This window comes from Lycorma delicatula, chromosome 9 (genome assembly GCF_047948215.1).
Source record: "Lycorma delicatula isolate Av1 chromosome 9, ASM4794821v1, whole genome shotgun sequence".
Classification (NCBI taxonomy): domain Eukaryota; kingdom Metazoa; phylum Arthropoda; class Insecta; order Hemiptera; family Fulgoridae; genus Lycorma; species Lycorma delicatula.
In genome coordinates this window covers 123,202,726-123,220,775 of record NC_134463.1, presented here as the reverse complement: position 1 = coordinate 123,220,775, position 18,050 = coordinate 123,202,726, and the positions used below count along the sequence as shown (strand labels likewise).

Sequence of the window (18,050 nt, the reverse complement as noted above, 5' to 3'; positions counted from 1 at the left end):
TAACGTAACAAAAAGTTGTTCTTAACGAACACCAAACAAACGACTTCACACGTGAAATTTGAAATCAGGTAAAATTTAGCTTATTTATTTATTATGCTCTTGGGAGTTACAATGCATGCATTTAAGAGGGATATAAAAATATTTCAGGGATTAATTATTACCTATTATTCTGATTATTTATAATTTCGCAAGTAATTTTGAAATTCCGGGTTACAATATAGTTAACTTATAACAAACTAGAAGTTTATTAATGGTAATCTAATTGTACAGGTTTAGGTTAAATTTAGATGAAAAATTACAGAGAAAATGAATTAGTCTTACCTTAATTAATCGTATCCTAAACTGTCCAACCGGACGAGTGCGCCAATGTCATCGGCGCAATCTTATTTGTGCTATGTGTATTCACTTTGCATCAGCTGACGAAAACGTCTGATTGAGATGGCAAAGGACAAAAATTGGTAGTTATGTTACCGTTGGTGTTGTGAATAACCATCGTATGTAAAACGATAGGATGTCCGCGGAAAGGTTTAACAATTTCTCAGTAAGCGGCTGGAATCTGCGTTAATGAGCTGACTTTAGAAAATGTAGACGTCTTAATTGCCTACGTTTAGTTAGAAGGTAAAGTATTGTTTTGCTGTGTTTATGAATAGATTTATTTTTTTATTAAATTGCATCATTTCGCTGAATGGTAAAGAAAGTAAGAATGTTTACACCTTCAGATTTTCGTAGAACTTAATACTTCTAAAAATTTAAATACAGCTTCATATAAAAAGGTCTTGTAATCATTTTAAAATGATATAGGCCTATATCGTTTCAGTTATCAAGAGAAACTATTATTTCCAGTATAAGATTAGCGTTTTAGTACACCAGTACGTTTATAAGTTAAATGGTACATCTTAAAGAAGCTAATAATTATTATTAATACATACACGAAAAAAAGAATGGAAAGAAGATATCTAGTAAAATATATTTATGAGTAACTTGCCAAATAGTATAGAATATTAAACTGTTCTTACATTTCTATCCTATTAGTATTAAAATTGAAAAAAGTGTACAAAAATCTATTCTTAGGCACTAAATCAGTACTTAATCCAGCCTTGTAATGTAAAATTTATGTATATTATTTAGAAACCATTAAAATAGTATTTTTATTTAATTAAATGGTTTTAATTTAAGGAACTATTACACTTTTATCAGTTTAATGATTCATTGCGTTTAATTTTATTTATTTTTAATGATTGAAAAGCCTGACTTTAAATGATGGGCATCTCAACCAAATTGCAGGGCTTTTTATTCTGTAGATATCTGTAAAGTTTTTTATTCATCTACAGTACATGTAGATACTGGTGATCTCATGATTAAAAATTTCTTGTATTAGTTTTGCCAGAATAAGCATTTCTTCTTTATGTAATGGTCACAGCAATTTTGATAGAAGATGAAAAAGTTCAGTTTTATTATGGATCATTTACTTCTTTTTAATTTTTTTTAAATAAAAATTATTTGTTGAAGAAATAATGAGGAAGTAAATTGTTTTATATTTAAATTTACATTTTCAATTTATTTTAATTTTGTTGACTGCAATTTTTAGTGTGTTTTCTCCAAGTTAGGGAAGGAGCTATTCTGTTGACCTTGTAATTATTTTGTTTTTATGTTTAACATTTCATAGTTTTTTAAAATTATATATCTACATTCAAACACAATATACATTTTTATATAATTAATTAATCTCACAAATCAGATAAAATGCAATGTCAGTGACATTCATTATATTAAAAGTGTACCAGTTTTTTAGAGTATTTAATTTTGTAAATATAAAAATTTAGAATACATTTGTGTAAGCACATTTTAATGGTTTCTTAAATAAAATTCTTTGAAACTTAGAACATTCATCAGGCTATCCCAAATAATTATTAAGAAAAATGTTTTCTGTGATACATTTTTATTAATTCTACTGTAATATCGTTTATTACACTATATGTATATTTATTTTTGTTTTTTATCCCCGGCTTTAAGATTAAAGTAATCTTTATTCATTACTATGAAATAAGTAAATTAGAGGAGTGTTTTTGTTAAATTCCATGAAAGTTTACTAAATTATGAAAATAAGATTTAAAAAATAATCTTGTATGACTAACAAAAAAATTACATTTTAAAACAATCATATTATCTTTGGATTTTTATAGGTTATAATTTAAAACACCAAAATACAATTATTTATTATAATCTTATCTAAATATACATATTAGTATCATTTTATATAGGCATTAGTATATTTTAATCTTAACATCCACTACACAACTTGAATATTTGACATGTAATTCTTTTTTTCTGTTTTAAATGTGTTTTTTTTTCTATTATTATTGCCGGTATTGTTTAGGTGTTGATAGAATTATTTTAATACCGTAAGTTTTTTCAAAGGTGCTAACTATTATTCTATTTATTTGGTAAAACTAATGATCTTAGTTTTGCCGTTATTAACATTTGACTTACTGGTTCTGTTGGCGATTCTGAATCAGAATTTATTTCTTTATTACCATTTTCTGGATTATATTCATTATCATTTTGTTTCTGTTGCAATTGCGCCTGTTGCTGCATTTGAATATAACAGTTGTTTGTATTTATTGTATTTGTATCTGCTTCTTCATCTTCCAAACTTGAATAACTTGCTGTTGTTGCATCTGAATCGCTCGGTGGTTTTTCTTCTTCATCTTCAATAGATTCACTAGTGCCTTCACTCGACTCGCTTTCTTCACTTGCTTCTTCTTCCTCTTCTACTTCTTCAACTTCTTCTTCATCATCATCATCATTTGATTCACTTTCACCTGTTGAATCGGTTGTGTCGACTTCTTTATTCTCTGCTTCCGCTGATGCTTAAACATAAAAAGTGTATATTATATTGAATTTTTTTAAATAAAAAAACCTTTTATAGAAATTAATATGTTTAATTCATAACATAAGTATCAGTATGTATTTTTGTTTAACATTTGTTTATTTTTTTATTATTTCTTCTTGGCTTATTTTTAGATATATTCAAAAAACATATATTTTTAACAAAGATGATTCCTATTTGTATCAAAATACATAAACCATTTTACTGATCTGTAAATCATGCTATATGAACCTCCTTTGTTCATAGATCAGTATGACAAAGAGATTTACACAATTTTTTGGGTATTAAGTTAATTACATTATATTTTCTGATCGACTGGAAACATAATAACAAAAGATGTTTTCACAATTATAATGCAGATGGCCTATCTGCATTTCCTTAAATGAATGAATGGTGTTACAGTTGAAAAGATCTAGTGAAGGTGTTATTCCAGATGTTTAAAATCGAGTCATAATTATCTCATCTATTTTTTTTACATTATTCATGAGTTGGCTTTCAAGTGAGGCCTACTAATGAAAAATGTAACGGTTAACTTTATTTTTTGTTATTTGCCTTACCAAGTACAGGTGAAAGTGAATATTTCATCTTCTATTGGTTACAGATTTTATTACTTATCAAAGCTTAAAACGTTCAGTTGATGTGCAGGATAGGGATGGATTGATACACAGGCGATGATAGGCTTCTCACTACTTATTATATCCTGTCATAGTACACTATCCCCTCACTGTACTATTAGCATTGCCATCACTATTTCAGACATCTCAGGTAAAACTACTTACAGCACATCTGTGTTTACACACATAAACTTTGATAAATAATACATTTTACTATCGGAAGCATCACTTGAATTTAATTGAACAATTTTTATTTTCCATTAATTGATGTATTAATGGATGTGAAAATTAAATAAAAATATTTTAGTTTGCTTAATGCTATCAATACAATCTTAATCTGACTTGTGACTATGTATTAATCAGATTACAATTTATGAAGGCTTTGTTTTAAATTATCCAAATGTTTCACATCTTTGTTTACATTCTAATTTTGTGTCGGTGTTTCTCATGACTTAATGAATTATTTTTGTCATACTGGTACAATTGCTTGACAGATAGCAACTTTGGTTTTTGAGATCAGTTAAGTTTTAAACACTCTGTCTTTGAAATACTGAGATAGCCCCCCCCCCAAAAAAATACAGTATGCAGTTTGAAATCTCAGAATCATATGACTGTACTTCTTCTAAAACCATGATGGTTTTATTCCAATTGGTATGTGATAGTGATCCGTGACTTACAATCAATGCTTAAGGAATTTGGGGATCAACTGATTTGGTTCCAACAGTCGTGGTACCACCATCATATAGCAATAGTATAATTGCTGTATGAACTTTTTGGAAGTTCTCGTGGAATTCTTTCTCATTTTACAATATGGAAACACTATATTATCTGACCTTGAAATTAATTTTTTTTTTTTTTTTGTATAGGACTGCATTTAAAAAATCTAATGTGGGCACCACATGACTTTCTTGCACACCTACTAAATTGCATATACACACTTTTTTCAAAATGAAAAGTACATAAAATTTTATTTCATTAATAACATCTGATATTTTTTATATTTTTTTATTGCTATTGAATTATTATATATTTTAAAAATCTTTTTTACAATCAGAAGTTAATAATTACACTGCCCAACAGTGAAAATGTTTCGTGCTCAAAAATAGCTTATTCTTATGTATTTCCATCTGTTAAATAAAAAAATTACCATAAAAATGACCGATTACCTCTTGTTTTGGAGATACAATGACATGCATTTTTTACCCAATCTACATTTTTAGTTTGGGAGTAAGTTTGTTTTTGGAGTTGACACACCTCTTAAATGACAAAACAGTTGTGTTTTGTCCTACTAACAGTTTACAACCTACTAACAGGTGGAGAACCAACGTTCTCCACCTGTTAGAAGGTTATAAACTTTATTACTGTTGCTGTGATTGAGTTTCATATTGTGTGTGTTCTAATTAGTGCAGAATTTCTGGTTTTGAAGTGAAAAATTTGTTAAATCAAAATGCCACGAAAATGTTTAAATTTAGTGAATAATTTTTATTATATTTGTGGTGATATAACATTTTCGTCACAGAAACCCTGTATTATATTATTCCTTGTAGGAGAAGGTAATTTGCCAGAGCTGGAGGGAAATGAGGGGCTCGTGGCATTGTTTGGTACAGAGGAACTTCTTGTTGCAGTAGAGCGTATGCCTGTGGATAAGGCGCAAGGCGCCGGGCCCGGATCTGCTGCCAAACCAGGTGGTTAAGGTGGTGGCCCGGGCATATTCTGAGACTTTTCTGAGTGTGTTTAATACATGTTTACGTGTTTCCTAATAGGTGGAAGCGTTAGGGACTTCATACAGGCCCCTTATCACTGATAGATGCCATTGGTAAGATATTGGAGAGCTTTCTCCAACAGAGGTCGTCTGGTGCTGTGGAGGAGGCGGGAGGACTGAATGACATGCAATTTGATTTCCGTAGATCTAGGTCTGCCCTGGATGCTGTAATGAAAGTGCGTTTCCGGGGGGTAGGGATAATGGCGAACCGACGGAACTGCAGGGGTAGAATGTTCGTCCTGGTCGCACTTGATGTGAGGAACGCATTTAATTGCGTTCACGGTGCGATCAGACGCGCTATGGATCGCTTCGGTGTTCCAGTGTATCTGAAAAGGATCATATGCTTGTATCTCAATGACAGGAGTATTGTGTGTGAAGTGTATGTTGGAGTTCTAAATCGAGGAGTAAGCAGAGGGGTACCCCAGGGATCGGTCCTCAGGCCGACTCTATGGAATGTTACATACGATGATATATTTTGTGTTCCTCTGCCCCCTAAAGTGGCTATTGTGGGCTACGCGGACGACCGTGCTTTCGTTGAGGCTGATACCAGTAGGGAGGTCAAGGATAAAATACGCGAGTCTTATCGGGCGGTGCTGACTGGATGAGCGAAGTAGAATTAAGTATGGCCCCGGAGGAAACAGAAATAATTGCAGTCTCTTACGCTAAACGGAGACCGAAGATCTTAGTGGAGTTGGAGAACAGGTATGTGTGATCCAAACCTACAATAAGTATTTAGGCATGTGGGTAGACGCGGGACTGGGGTTCGGCATCTATGTCCTCGAGGCATGCGGTCGGGCGAATAGGGCCTTGCGCCTCATTGCGGGCATACTGCCGAACTTTAGGGGTCCTCGGTAACAGAGGAGAAGGCTTGTGACTGGGGTTGCCTAGGTTGCGGTTCTTAACGGGGCGGAAATATTGGCATCTGATCCGGAAGTATAGCACGATTCTTGAGTCTGCTGCACAGCAGATGCTGTCTACGTGTGGTGCTCGAGGTCATCACGGATATTTGGCTAGTGGATCTTGTGGTTGCATTACGGGTCAGAATGCGCGAGTCTGGTGGCTTGACCCTTGCGGATAGGAAGATGGCGAAGGCGGCGACGGAGGAGGACACTTTCAGGACATGGCAGGAGAGGTGGGAACAGGGGACTTAGGGCAGTTGGACCAACAGGATAATTCGTGATATTAGCAGATGGATTGCGAGGCCCCCATAACTCGTTGGATGAGTCACCCACGGGTGAGTGTCTAGGAGGCTTCCCGACTATGTGGAGGATTGCCTGGATGCGATGAACCCGTGGTTACAACAATGCTTATAGCAGGAAGATAAGCTCTGCTTTCTGGAGCTAATTAGAAAAAAATAAATAACTTGAAGTACTCCTGGATACGAAGGTTATGTTCCCGCCCGATGGACTTATGGATTCCAGGCTAACCAAAGAAGAGCACTGGCTTGCTGTGTTTAGGTATTCCAGAATAGTTATGGAGATGCTCTGGATGGAGGAAGAAGCAAGAAAGCAGATAGCCGCCTGAGAGCACTGGTGCGGATAACAGGGCTGTGGGTGAGCGTCTACGGGGCCTCCTCAACCTGTCGAAGTGACCTGGATGTGGTGAACCTGTGGTCACTCTGATGCCTGGTGTAGGAAGGTAAGTTCCTCCCTCTTTCTGAAGTAATACCTCACAGCAGTTTCCAGAAAGGGGAAGGTATATCAGAGGTGGAGGTTTAGTCTTCAGGGCGCATGCACACATAAGCACTCAATAACATCTTGTAGAACCCGTTAGCAAGCCTGACATTGTACTTAAATGATATTCTTCCCCTCTATTAAAAAAAAAGAGGGGGGACCAGGATATGTCATGGGCTCCACATATATGTTGCAACTGTTGTTCAGTTATACTACGAGAATGGCTGAAAAATAAAAAAATGATGTATGGCTTTTGCTGTTCTTATGGTTTGGTGAGAGCCAAAACCATTCAGACAACTGCTATTTCTGCTTGACTCCACCTATAAAGGCAGAATTGTCAATAAAGAAAAGAGGAACAGTTCAATACACCCTAATCTTCTATTTGCTATTTGACATATTCCACAGTTAGATACCAGTTCCTACTCTATCCCAAAATTATGAGTTTGAAGTAGAAAATGAAGACTGTGTGGAAGAAGAACCCAACAAACTTTCCACAACCCATGACTCTAATTTTGATGAAAAAGATGATAAACTGCACAGACTGAGTCAGGTGTGATTGAGTGATCTCATTCGAGACCTTCATTTGTCGAAGAAGGCAGAACTTCTAGGGTCAAGAGTACAGCAATGGAATCTTCTCCAACGTGATGTCAGGATCTCACAGTATAGACATCATCTCTGGTAGTGAATGTATCTTCCCAAATCAGCTGATTTGGAAGTCAAGAGTTCCAGCGTTCAAGTCCTAGTAAAGGCTTTTATATTAACTCTTATTCAGATTTGAATACTACATCATGGATACCAATGTTCTTTGGTGGTTGGGTTTCAATTAACCACACATCACAGGAATGGTCAAACTGAGACTGTACAGGACTACACTTCATTTACGTTCATACATATGATCCTCATTCATCCTCTGAAATAATACCTGAACGGTAATTCCCGGAGGCTAAACAGGAAAAAAGAAAGTATAAACATAATAGGAATCTGCTTTCTTTTTTTAAAAAAAAACAATCTTGTTTTCTGTGATGTTAATGGCTTGATGAAATGTTTAAATATGAATCGTGATTCAAACTGATAGTTTGAAAGCTGTATTACATCACCACTACAACCATCTTCCTTCTATTCTTGTTGGTGATGGAGTTGAAATGAAGGAGACTTATGGAAACATGGAAATCCTTCTAGATTCAATCAAATATCCTGAAAAGTGGAAGATCTGTGGCAATCTAAAAGTCATTTCTGTGCTATTATGAATGCAAATGGGGTACACAAAATATTGCTGCTTTTTATGTATGTGGGACAGTAGGGATAGAAAATCACATTATATTCAAACAAGAAAAATATATTTGCTGAGCCTCTCATGGATCCAAAAGATGTTTTTCCACCCTTTCATATAAAGCTGGGCTTGGTGAAAAATTTTGTCAAACATATGAACTGAGAAAGACAGGCATTTAAGTACTTAAGAGACAAATTGCCTACATTAAGTGATGCAAAAGTTAAGGAAGGAATTTTTGTTGGGCTATGAGTTCGACAACTTGTAAATGATCCTGCATTTGACTGAATTTTGGAGAGGGAAGAAAAGGAAGCTTGGGAAGCCTTAAAAGGAGTCATTCATGACAACAAAAGAGATGAAAACTACAATCAGTTTGTGACAGTACTTCTGTAAAAATACCACTAACTCAGATGCAACATGTCCCTTAAAATACATTTTCTCCATTCACACCAGAACTTTTCCTCCTAGTTCTGAAGTTGTCAGTGATGAACATGGAGAAAGATTCCATCAGGATATTTTTGTAATGGAACAAAGATATCAGGGCAATTGAAATGAAGCAGTGCTTGCGAATTACTGCTGGTTTTTGGTAGGTGTGCTCCGGAACTCACAAGAGGAAAGCCAAAAGACAACAATCTCATGAAGCCACCACATGATTCTCTTCAGACCCTGCCAACTGCCAGGGATTCCTCCATCAATTACGAATTCTCAGAATGTAAAAAAATGTCTAATGGACTATGTATGTTGTTGGTATATGTGATTAAAATGTATCGTTTTCTCTTAATCCAGTAAAATAAAATACCTGCACCTATTGTATATCACAGAAACTAGAGCTAATAAGAATTTTTCTTTGTCATATTTATTTTTCTCAACCCAAAATTAGTAAGATTTGATTCATAAAGTGAAGGAAACATTCAAAAACGCCTAACTAAAAGAAAATTACCGATTACCTACTAAATAAGATATTTATAAATATTGACAAAGTTCTAGGTCCATTTCACTTACGTTGAAATAACATTGCTTTATGTTGGTATGTAAAAGTGGCTGTTAAATTATAATGTAAGGTAGATCTAATAGAGAAAATTTTATCTCTATAATTTTTTTTATACAGATGAAACTTTTATTTAAACTCCTTGTTTTGGTCATTGTATCAGTATCAAAACTATAAACAACTCTTAACATTATCCTTTGTATATATAAAAAATATACAGTTTGAGTATTTGAATTATACAGTTAGTAATTTTTTCATTTATTTTTTTCTTACCTTGTATAATTTTTTCAAGAATTAGTGGATAAAATTCTTTGGCAGTTGCATGATTTGGTTCGTATTGCAGTACTGAAACAATAAATAAACATTTTATTCAAATCATTATATTAGATATATTGATGGGATCTTGTTAGGAACGGATAATAAACTACTATTCCACGGTATCAAAAGACACTGCCCTGGAATTTGCATTGAAGATCAAGTAAAGATTAGATCAGCATCGCTTATGCATAATTTATGAAAAAAAATAACTAGTTATATAGTTCACATTAATATATAAAAATATTTATATGAAATAGTAACACTGATGGAAATAGGTAAGGATAATACAATATAAATAGTTGTTACATGGTGGAGCGATGAAATCGCGGCGTTGAGGTCAACAGTCATGATGGCAAGGAGAAGGCTGCAGAAGGAACGCCCGGATATTACGGGACAAGGAAGAGGAACAGAGAAGGATAGAGGAGGCGCTGAGAGACCGGTGACCAACCATGCCCGAAGACACGGGCCAGACGATGCTCCCTACTACTGAGTCTGTAGTAACAATAATTTTACTGTGTTTCTTAATGTTAGTTGTTAAATAAATATATGTCATTTGTAATAGTTCAATAGGATTTTGCTACTCTGTACCCTACTACCACACAAGGAGGTACTGGTGATGTGCGAGGGTGGAGATGATATGGGTCGCTGGTATGAATATGTGTATCATCGATGAGCTAAAATGTGTATTTCTTTGTAACATTAGAGGTAAGTGTTTTTTGTGCGGACGTGAGCAGTGCAGGCGCACTCCCAAGGCATAAACATTATGTCAAACATGCTTGGTGATACGGGCCAGAGGATGCTCCTTACCTCTGAGGCTGTAGTACCAATAATTCTCTGTGTGTCTTAATGTTAGTCGTTAAATAAATATCCGTTATTTGAATTTCTTGTAATATTAGATGTAAGTGTTTTTTTCTTTTGTGCGGTTGTGAGCAGTACGGATGTACTCACAAGACATAAACCATTGGTATGAATAATATGTCAATCACGCTGGGTGATACGGGCCGGTCGTTGCTACTTATGGCCGGGGCCTTTGTTGCAAATATCTGTTGTATGCCTTAATGTCTAGTTGCCGAATAAATGGTGCCGGTAGGGTGTGCTTTCTTTGTCGGTTGTTAAATGAATATGTGTCATCTGTGTTAGTTTCATAGGATCTTCATGCTGAGAATTCATTGTTAGGTGTAAGTATATTTGTCTCTTATTGTATTGACGCGAGTCGGGCAGACGCGCTCCCAAGTTATGACTGTCGGTATAGATTATGTATTCAAATAATTTTGTAATGTGGTGGTTGTGAGCTATGTATTGGATGGAATCTTGGAATCGGGTTTCTGATGTGATATGCACTAGGATGAATCTCACAACCGTACTAGTAGTAAAAAATGGCCGTGATGCGGCAATGTAATCTTGGTGTAATGAGACAAATGGGCTCCGTGCATGAGCTTGCATAATGATAGTGTGTTAACTGAATGGGGGGGAAAAAAGGGGGGGGGGGCGAATCGTGGTCGCCGCGTAGGGCCAGGGAGGCAGCCTGATTCCAGAGGTCACTCTGGCTCCTCCATATTCAAGAATGGAGGTTAGTCGGGGTGCTCCGAGGATGCATCTGGGACCCTCAGGTGTGAGAGGGGGGCCCCGCGGTGGTTTGCTGTGCCTGTGCAACGCGGGTACAGCAACCTAGAGTAGGGAGGGGACGGGCAGCCCACTAGCCGAAGGGTGCAGTGGTCGTCCAGAAGGGATGGCTACTGCATCTTGATGAAGCTTGTGGGACCCCGGAGGGAAGCCCTAGAGGAGGGCAAGACAGGGGGGCAAACGCTGCCACGGCACACTGGAGCGACTGTGTTAAAGCCTAACGGCGAGGACCAGTTGCCCCGTGGGTGCTTAATAAGATTAAAAAAAAGAGAATAGTTGTTACAGAATGATATAACTTTTATGAAAATGTTTACTGAAACGTATATGAACACGTATTATATATGTACAGTGTTTATGAATTTGATATTAACCATCATAGCAGTTAATAACAAATTATTATCAGTAATACAAATTATAAAACTTACTGCTTTTAATATTTTGGTTTTTGTATGTGCTTTCGTAGTGATCACTATTTCGTCAGATAATTAAAAAAAAAAAACAATTTATGATAAAAATTAGAATAGAAAAGTATGTTTCATCTTCTAGGTCAATAAATAAATGATTATTTTAAATGATAAAAAAACGAAAAATTTATAAAAATTTTATGCTGCTATTATTATTAAACAATCTTTACATTAAATAAATTTTATCATTTTTAGTATTATTAATGTAAAATAAATTGTAATAAGCCATTATTAGTAAATATTTCATTTAATATAAAAATTATCTAATAATAATAACAGTATAAGATTTTTTTTTCTTGAATTTTTACGGCCATCGACTACTAAGGTCATTAGCCCTCGTCACATTCTTAGAAAGAAATTAATGTCACCATCAGGATCATCATATGTAAGGGTGTAAAGGCCCCTTACATTTTATTTAAAAGCACAAACTACACTGAAACATTAAAACAACTAAGACAAACGCAACACTTACGGGGTGTAAAGGGCCCCGATATTAAAAATTGAGATAAAAATTTCAATGAACGTGTAATTAAAAATATATGTCTATACAATACCATATCATTATTCTACCTGTCTCGTTTATTAATTTGTTTAAGCACCCTCGGGGCGACCAGAACCGCCGTGAAGCAGTGTATTAGTCGCGCCAGGATGCCGTGGCAGTTGACTCCTTATAAGCAGGCTACAGGCATCCATTGCGCTTACCCATATCCTCGCGCCCTCAGTTTCCCCTTGAGGGTCCCCCATGCCATCATTGGACACACCCCGACTCACTGCTCTTGAATGCAGACGAGCCAGGATGGCCTAGGCAAGAGGGCTACCTCCCGTCACTACACGTGCCACGCTTCGAGGCTCCCATATACATGAAGAATTCCTCTTAGAGATTCTTTAACACAGCTTTAAAAATTTTCAACTTTTACAGACTTCTAAGAAGTCTACTGGCCTGTAAAAATGCAACTATCTTTTCTTCATTTCCATTATCCAGATCAGCAGTAATGTCACTTCTTAGACGGAACCTCTTTCTAAGGTCCTCATATATTGTACACTCTTCTATTTGATGCTTAATTGTAAGTGTTTTATTGCAAACACCGCTCATTGGTCTCTCTTCGCCGGTTAACAAATATGAATTTGTCAATCGCGTGTGACCGATTCTAAGTCTGGTCACAGCTACTTGTTCACGGCGAGTCAACTTAAAGTCGCTTTTCCATTTATATAGAGAAGTTTTCACCGAGTTTAATTTTGTATTTAAACTCCTTCAATCAGTATTCCATTTGTTTCTTACTATGTTCGTTAGACAGTTTTTAATATCTGCCACTTACAGGAAATGCATCCAAATCATCGCAGACTGTTGCCTTTCTGGCAGCTTCCTCTGCGCTTTCATTACCTGTAATACCAGCATGCCCTGGAGTCCATACAAATACGCATCGCTGTCCTCGTTGGTTTAGAACATACAAAATTGACAGGATGTTTGAAATTAGGACATCCTTAATGTTTTTGTTCCGAATTGCAACAAGTGCACTTAGAGAATCGGTACATATTAGCACTCTCTCTTCGCAATAGTGTTCTGTGTAGCGAAGAGCTTGCTGAATGGCAGTAAGTTCTGCCGTATAAACACTGGCCATATCTGGCAATTTCCAAGAATGGGCTTCTCCATTTACATATATGGAGCATCCAACACCATGTTCCGTTTTAGAACCGTCGGTATAAATTCTAATATATTCTTCATAACTACTGACGGTTGCCAAAAATTCCTGTTGGATGATCACTGCTGGTTTCTTTTTTATTTCTCTCTGAGAGAGATCCAACCTTGTATTTACCGCTGGCAAGAGCCATGGCGGTATTTCTCTTGTGGAAATTGCTAGAGTCTCCGGAATAGCAATTTCGTATTTTCTTCGTAATTCGTGGTACCTAATTACGGCTGGTCTGGAATAGGTAGCGCGATGTTCGTATAATGCAGCCATAGGATGATTATTAAGAAGTTTGTTATTTATATGGGCAGGAAAAGCCCATATATTTGCTGCGTATCTCAGCAAAAGGATCTCTCTTCTATAATGTAGTGGCAGTATTCCGGCTTCAGACATTAGACTAGTCGCCGGACTTGTGCGGAAAGAGCGCCTGTTGCATATCTTATTCCGCTATTGTGAATAACGTCTAACTTTCTTAAATGCGACTTCCTAGCGGATGAATATACAATACATCCGTAGTCGAGTTTCAATTGAACCAATGCCTTATACAATCTCAATAATATCTCTTTATCAGAGCCCCAATTAGTGTTCGATAAACATTTAATAATGTTTAGGGCTTTCTTGCAGCTAACACTCAACTCTTGTATGTGTAGTCCCCACGTAAGGGATTTATCCAATACTAGTCCTAAAAATCTCACGTTATCTTTATATTGTATTGGATCATTGCCAATTCTCAACATAGGACTTTGATGAGGAATTCTCTTCCTACAGAAGCGTACACAACACGTTTTTTCTGGTGAAAATTGCAATCCATTATTCCTCGCAACTTCATTTAGAGCGTTGATCGCCCGTTGCAATTTGTACTTCACCATAGCAGTCTTGTTGCTGGCATACACAATTGCCAAATCATCAACATAGACGCTTTTGCTGATTTCTACTGGAATGGCTAATATTAATTTATTAATGGCGATGGTAAACAAGGTACCGATCAACGGCGAACCTTGTGGTATGCCATTTTCCAAGATTCTTTCAGATGAATATTCATTGTTGACACGTACTTGGAAGGTACGGTCATTCATATAGTTGCTGAGCAGTACTGGCAGATTGCCACGAATGCCCCATTCATGTATCTGGAGCATTATTCCATGTCGTCAGGTCATATCGAAAGCCTTCTGAAGATCAAAGAAGACTCTGACACAATGTTTTCTTGTAATAAAGCTGTTATATACAATATTCTCTAAGTTGATCATTTGATCGGTGGTAGAGTGGTATTGTCGAAAACCTGCTTGATATGGTGATATCAGATTTTCTTTTTCTAAAACCCAGACGAGTCGATTATTAATCATTTATTCGAGTATTTTTCCCATAGCGCACGTCAAGGAGATAGGACGATAGCTATTGGGATCTGTTAAATTTTTATTTTTATTTGGTACTGGAACAACATGAGCTTTTTTCCACTGCTGCGGGTACATTCCACCCCGCCATATTTGATTATACAGTTCTAATAGTCTGCCTTTTGCAGTGGTATTCATTCAGCTGCCTGATCATATTATAATAGATTTCATCCGGACCAGCAGCTGTGTTGCCTGCTTTCTCCAACGCTTTCATGAATTCTTCTATTTTAAATGGTACATTATATGAGTAATTATACTCAGTACGGAAATTTAGTAGACCTACAAGTTCTTTTTTCGCTCGAAAATCTTGTTCGTAGTTAGCCGTTTTGCTGTCTTTCTCGAAGTGAATGGATAATAACTCTGCGATTTCGTCTGGAGTGTCCTTAATTTCGTTTTCATCTTGAAGGCTAGTTATGGGTGCAAAATTTTTACGCCCACAAATCGCCTTCACTTTCTTCCAAACATCTGATGCAGTAGTGGTTCTGTCGATCGATGACACGTATTGCTGCCAGGATCGTTTTTTCGAGTCTATCATGAGACGTTTTGCATACGCCCTGTATTTTTTAAAGGCAATAAGATTTTCTAAGGTAGGACGTTTCTTAAGGGCGTTATACGCTCTTTTCTTTCTTTTAATAGCTTCACTTATTTCATCGTTCCACAATGGAACGGGTCGTTTTGTAAGTTGTTGGGAAGAATCGATGTTGTTGGGAACAAAAGAAAGATGTTTTGGGAATGAATCTCGATGCCGACACAAGTATCGCATTTGTTATAGCGTCGACATCGTCCTCGATAACTCCAGTTGTTTCAGGGAGTATCGTTCTAGCTGTGAAGCTCGTCCAATCTGCCTTTTCAAACAACCGTATTTTAAAGATGGGATATATTTTCCTTGTAACATCAGTTACAATTTGCACCGGGAAATGATCGCTTCCATGCAAATCATCTAAAACATGGAAGCTGTACCTCTGTGTTATCGATCCGCTTATAAGTGCAAGATCTATACAGGACGTCGATCCATTTCTGGCATTGAAAAAGGTTCCTGACCCGTCGTTTAAAAGAATAAGTTCAGAATTCATCAAGAACCTTTCCAATTTCTTCCGCGGGGATCTACTCGATCCGATCCCCAAAGAGAATTATGAGCATTAAAATCACGCACCAATAAGACAGATGGGGGAAACTCAGATACTAATCGCGCTATGTCATCCTCCTTCCAATCAAAATTCGGTAAGTATATGCTGCAGACAGTGACCTGAAGCGGACGCTTCATTCTAATGGCGACCGCTTGTAGGTTTGTATTTAGAACAGCCGCTTCGGTGGTAGCTCTGGTCTATGTTAATATGGCTACGTATTAGGGGCCACCTCAGCTACAGGAGGCTTGGGGGCCTCCATAACAGACTCTGTAGCTGTTACTTTCTTTTCATCAACTAGAATCTCACTAAGACGGACTTGGATTTCAGGTTTAGCGTCTTTTTTTTCTGTACTGGAGCAACTTTCTGTTTCGGAGATATGTCTTCAGGAGGCTGTACAATTATTTTTGGTTTAACAGCTTCTTTACTGCTGAAAGGCTTCATTTTATTTTTAATGATCCTTTCAATTAAGCCAGCCAAAGTAGGTGCAAGTTTTTTGATGATTACATTCTCATCAACAGCAACTGGAGCAGAAGCAGGAACAGCAGCCGCAGCCTGAGCATAGGTTGTTGTTGTTCTAGGTTTGCGGGCATTTACAATCTTCTTTGCTTCGAAGTAGCTAACCTTTTGCAGAGTTTTAACTTCCTGCACAGCTACCTCGTCTTTGTAGACAGGACAATTCCTGGATCTACATGAATGCTGTCCTTTACAATTGATGCATGTAGGAGGCTCTTTACACGGCTCTCCCTCATGCACCGCATATCGCCGCACACGCATATTTGCGGTCGCTCACATCTTACAGCGGTATGGCCAAAACGTTGACACTTGAAGCATCTCATTGGCTGTGGGACAAATGCCCGCACATCCAATCGATGTATTCCCGCTCTAACTTTCTCCGGCAAAGTAGGCCGGTTAAATGTGAGAGCATGAGATGCTGAAGGAATGGCGAAGTCCTTCTTTCAGCATCTCAACACTATACTCTATTCTCCTTGTGCTGCTAGTTCTTCAACAATTTCTTGCTCTGAACAGTTTAAGCGATCCCGACAGACCACAACACCCCTTGAGGTGTTAAGTGTACCATGGGGATCAACACGTACAGCCAATTCTATTTTTTTCAGCCCTAGGATCTTCTGAGACTGTGTATCATTTACAGTCTCTACATGAAGTCCCGTGAACGTTTTTCTGATTTCTTTAACAGGGCCTCCAGCACATTTATTTATTTCTCGAGCGATGAGGAAGGGACTCACCCTCGAGAAATTACCGTCTTCCTTTGTAATTATTAAATATTTCGGCTTCGGAACGTTGCTCTTGAAGAAAGCTTTTTGCAAGCTTTTCCTAGCCTCAACTTCAATTTTCCTTGATTCCGCGCTCTTTCTCCGTTTTGCCTCAGGCGAGGGTGTTTACGTGAACCCTCTGCCACGTTTGATTGTTCAACTTGCATGTTAGAACGATCCCTTCTGTAGTAAGGCTAGCCGCCGGGGTGCACCCCACTCCAGGGCTACCAACCCTGGAGGTCCGTTCCGGTACTCCGGTGGAACCGGCATATGACTTGCCAGAGAGCGGATGCGCAGTCTCTGCACTGACTCCAGGCCCTCACACACCGAGGTTTTCAGGGCTCCCATGCCCCGAAAAACACGGGCACCTTAACTACATGCTTGCCATCGCGGGGGGCATGTGGACAGCGAAATGCCTCCGTTACATCTGCAAATAACTTCAACCGTAACCGCCACATCGCCAGCTCTAATGGTGGTATGAATCCATGTCCTTAATCGTTAGAAAAAGTCGTACCTGCAGGTGACCGCGATATTCTTGAGGTAAACTAGTTCCCCATTCAGTTATCTGAGTGGGACTGCTAAGGAAGGGGTCACCAAAAAATTAAAAAATAACATTCTACGAGTCTGAATGTTAAAAGTCTAAAAAAGGTTGATAAGTTAGAAAATTTAAAGAGTGAAATGGATAGGTTAAATGTAGGTGTAGTAGAAATTAGTGAGGTTCAGTTGGAAGAGGAAAGTGACTTTTGGTCAGGTGATTTTAGAGTAATTAATTCAGCATCAAATAAAAGACAGGCAGGAGTAGGTTTCTTAATGAACAAGAAATGAAGAGAGGAGTAGAGTATATCAAAAAGCTTAGTGATAGAATCATTGTAATAAGGATAAAATCAAAACCTAAGCTGACAATGATTGTTAACATCTACATGCTTACAAGTGCCCATGATGATGATGAGATAAAGTGTGTATACGAAGAAATTAAC

The 18,050-nt window shown here is 37.2% G+C and overlaps 2 protein-coding genes and 1 long non-coding RNA gene across 6 annotated transcripts in view; 1 reads left to right on the top strand and 2 right to left on the bottom strand.

Annotated features, from left to right (window-relative positions):
* Positions 1 to 458, bottom strand: part of LOC142330086 (uncharacterized) — a 387,582-nt gene extending 387,124 nt beyond the window's left edge. The window contains exon 1 of the mRNA XM_075375142.1: positions 322 to 458. The gene's annotated coding sequence lies outside the window, so the exon portion shown is untranslated. The remainder of the gene's footprint in view (positions 1 to 321) is intronic.
* Positions 459 to 480: 22 nt separating this feature from the next.
* Positions 481 to 18,050, top strand: part of LOC142330087 (uncharacterized) — a 166,510-nt gene continuing 148,940 nt past the window's right edge. For both annotated transcript variants that reach the window (XR_012757676.1, XR_012757677.1), the window contains exon 1: positions 481 to 618. This is a non-coding gene — a long non-coding RNA (uncharacterized LOC142330087). The remainder of the gene's footprint in view (positions 619 to 18,050) is intronic.
* LOC142330084 (uncharacterized) overlaps positions 2,083 to 18,050 on the bottom strand; it is a 249,826-nt gene continuing 233,858 nt past the window's right edge. For all 3 annotated transcript variants that reach the window (XM_075375140.1, XM_075375139.1, XM_075375138.1), the window contains exons 5-6: positions 9,468 to 9,539; positions 2,083 to 2,870 (exon numbers count right to left, since the gene is read on the bottom strand). In XM_075375140.1, coding sequence (XP_075231255.1) covers positions 2,434 to 2,870; positions 9,468 to 9,539 — 509 coding nt within the window. In that variant the 3' untranslated portion in view covers positions 2,083 to 2,433. The remainder of the gene's footprint in view (positions 2,871 to 9,467; positions 9,540 to 18,050) is intronic.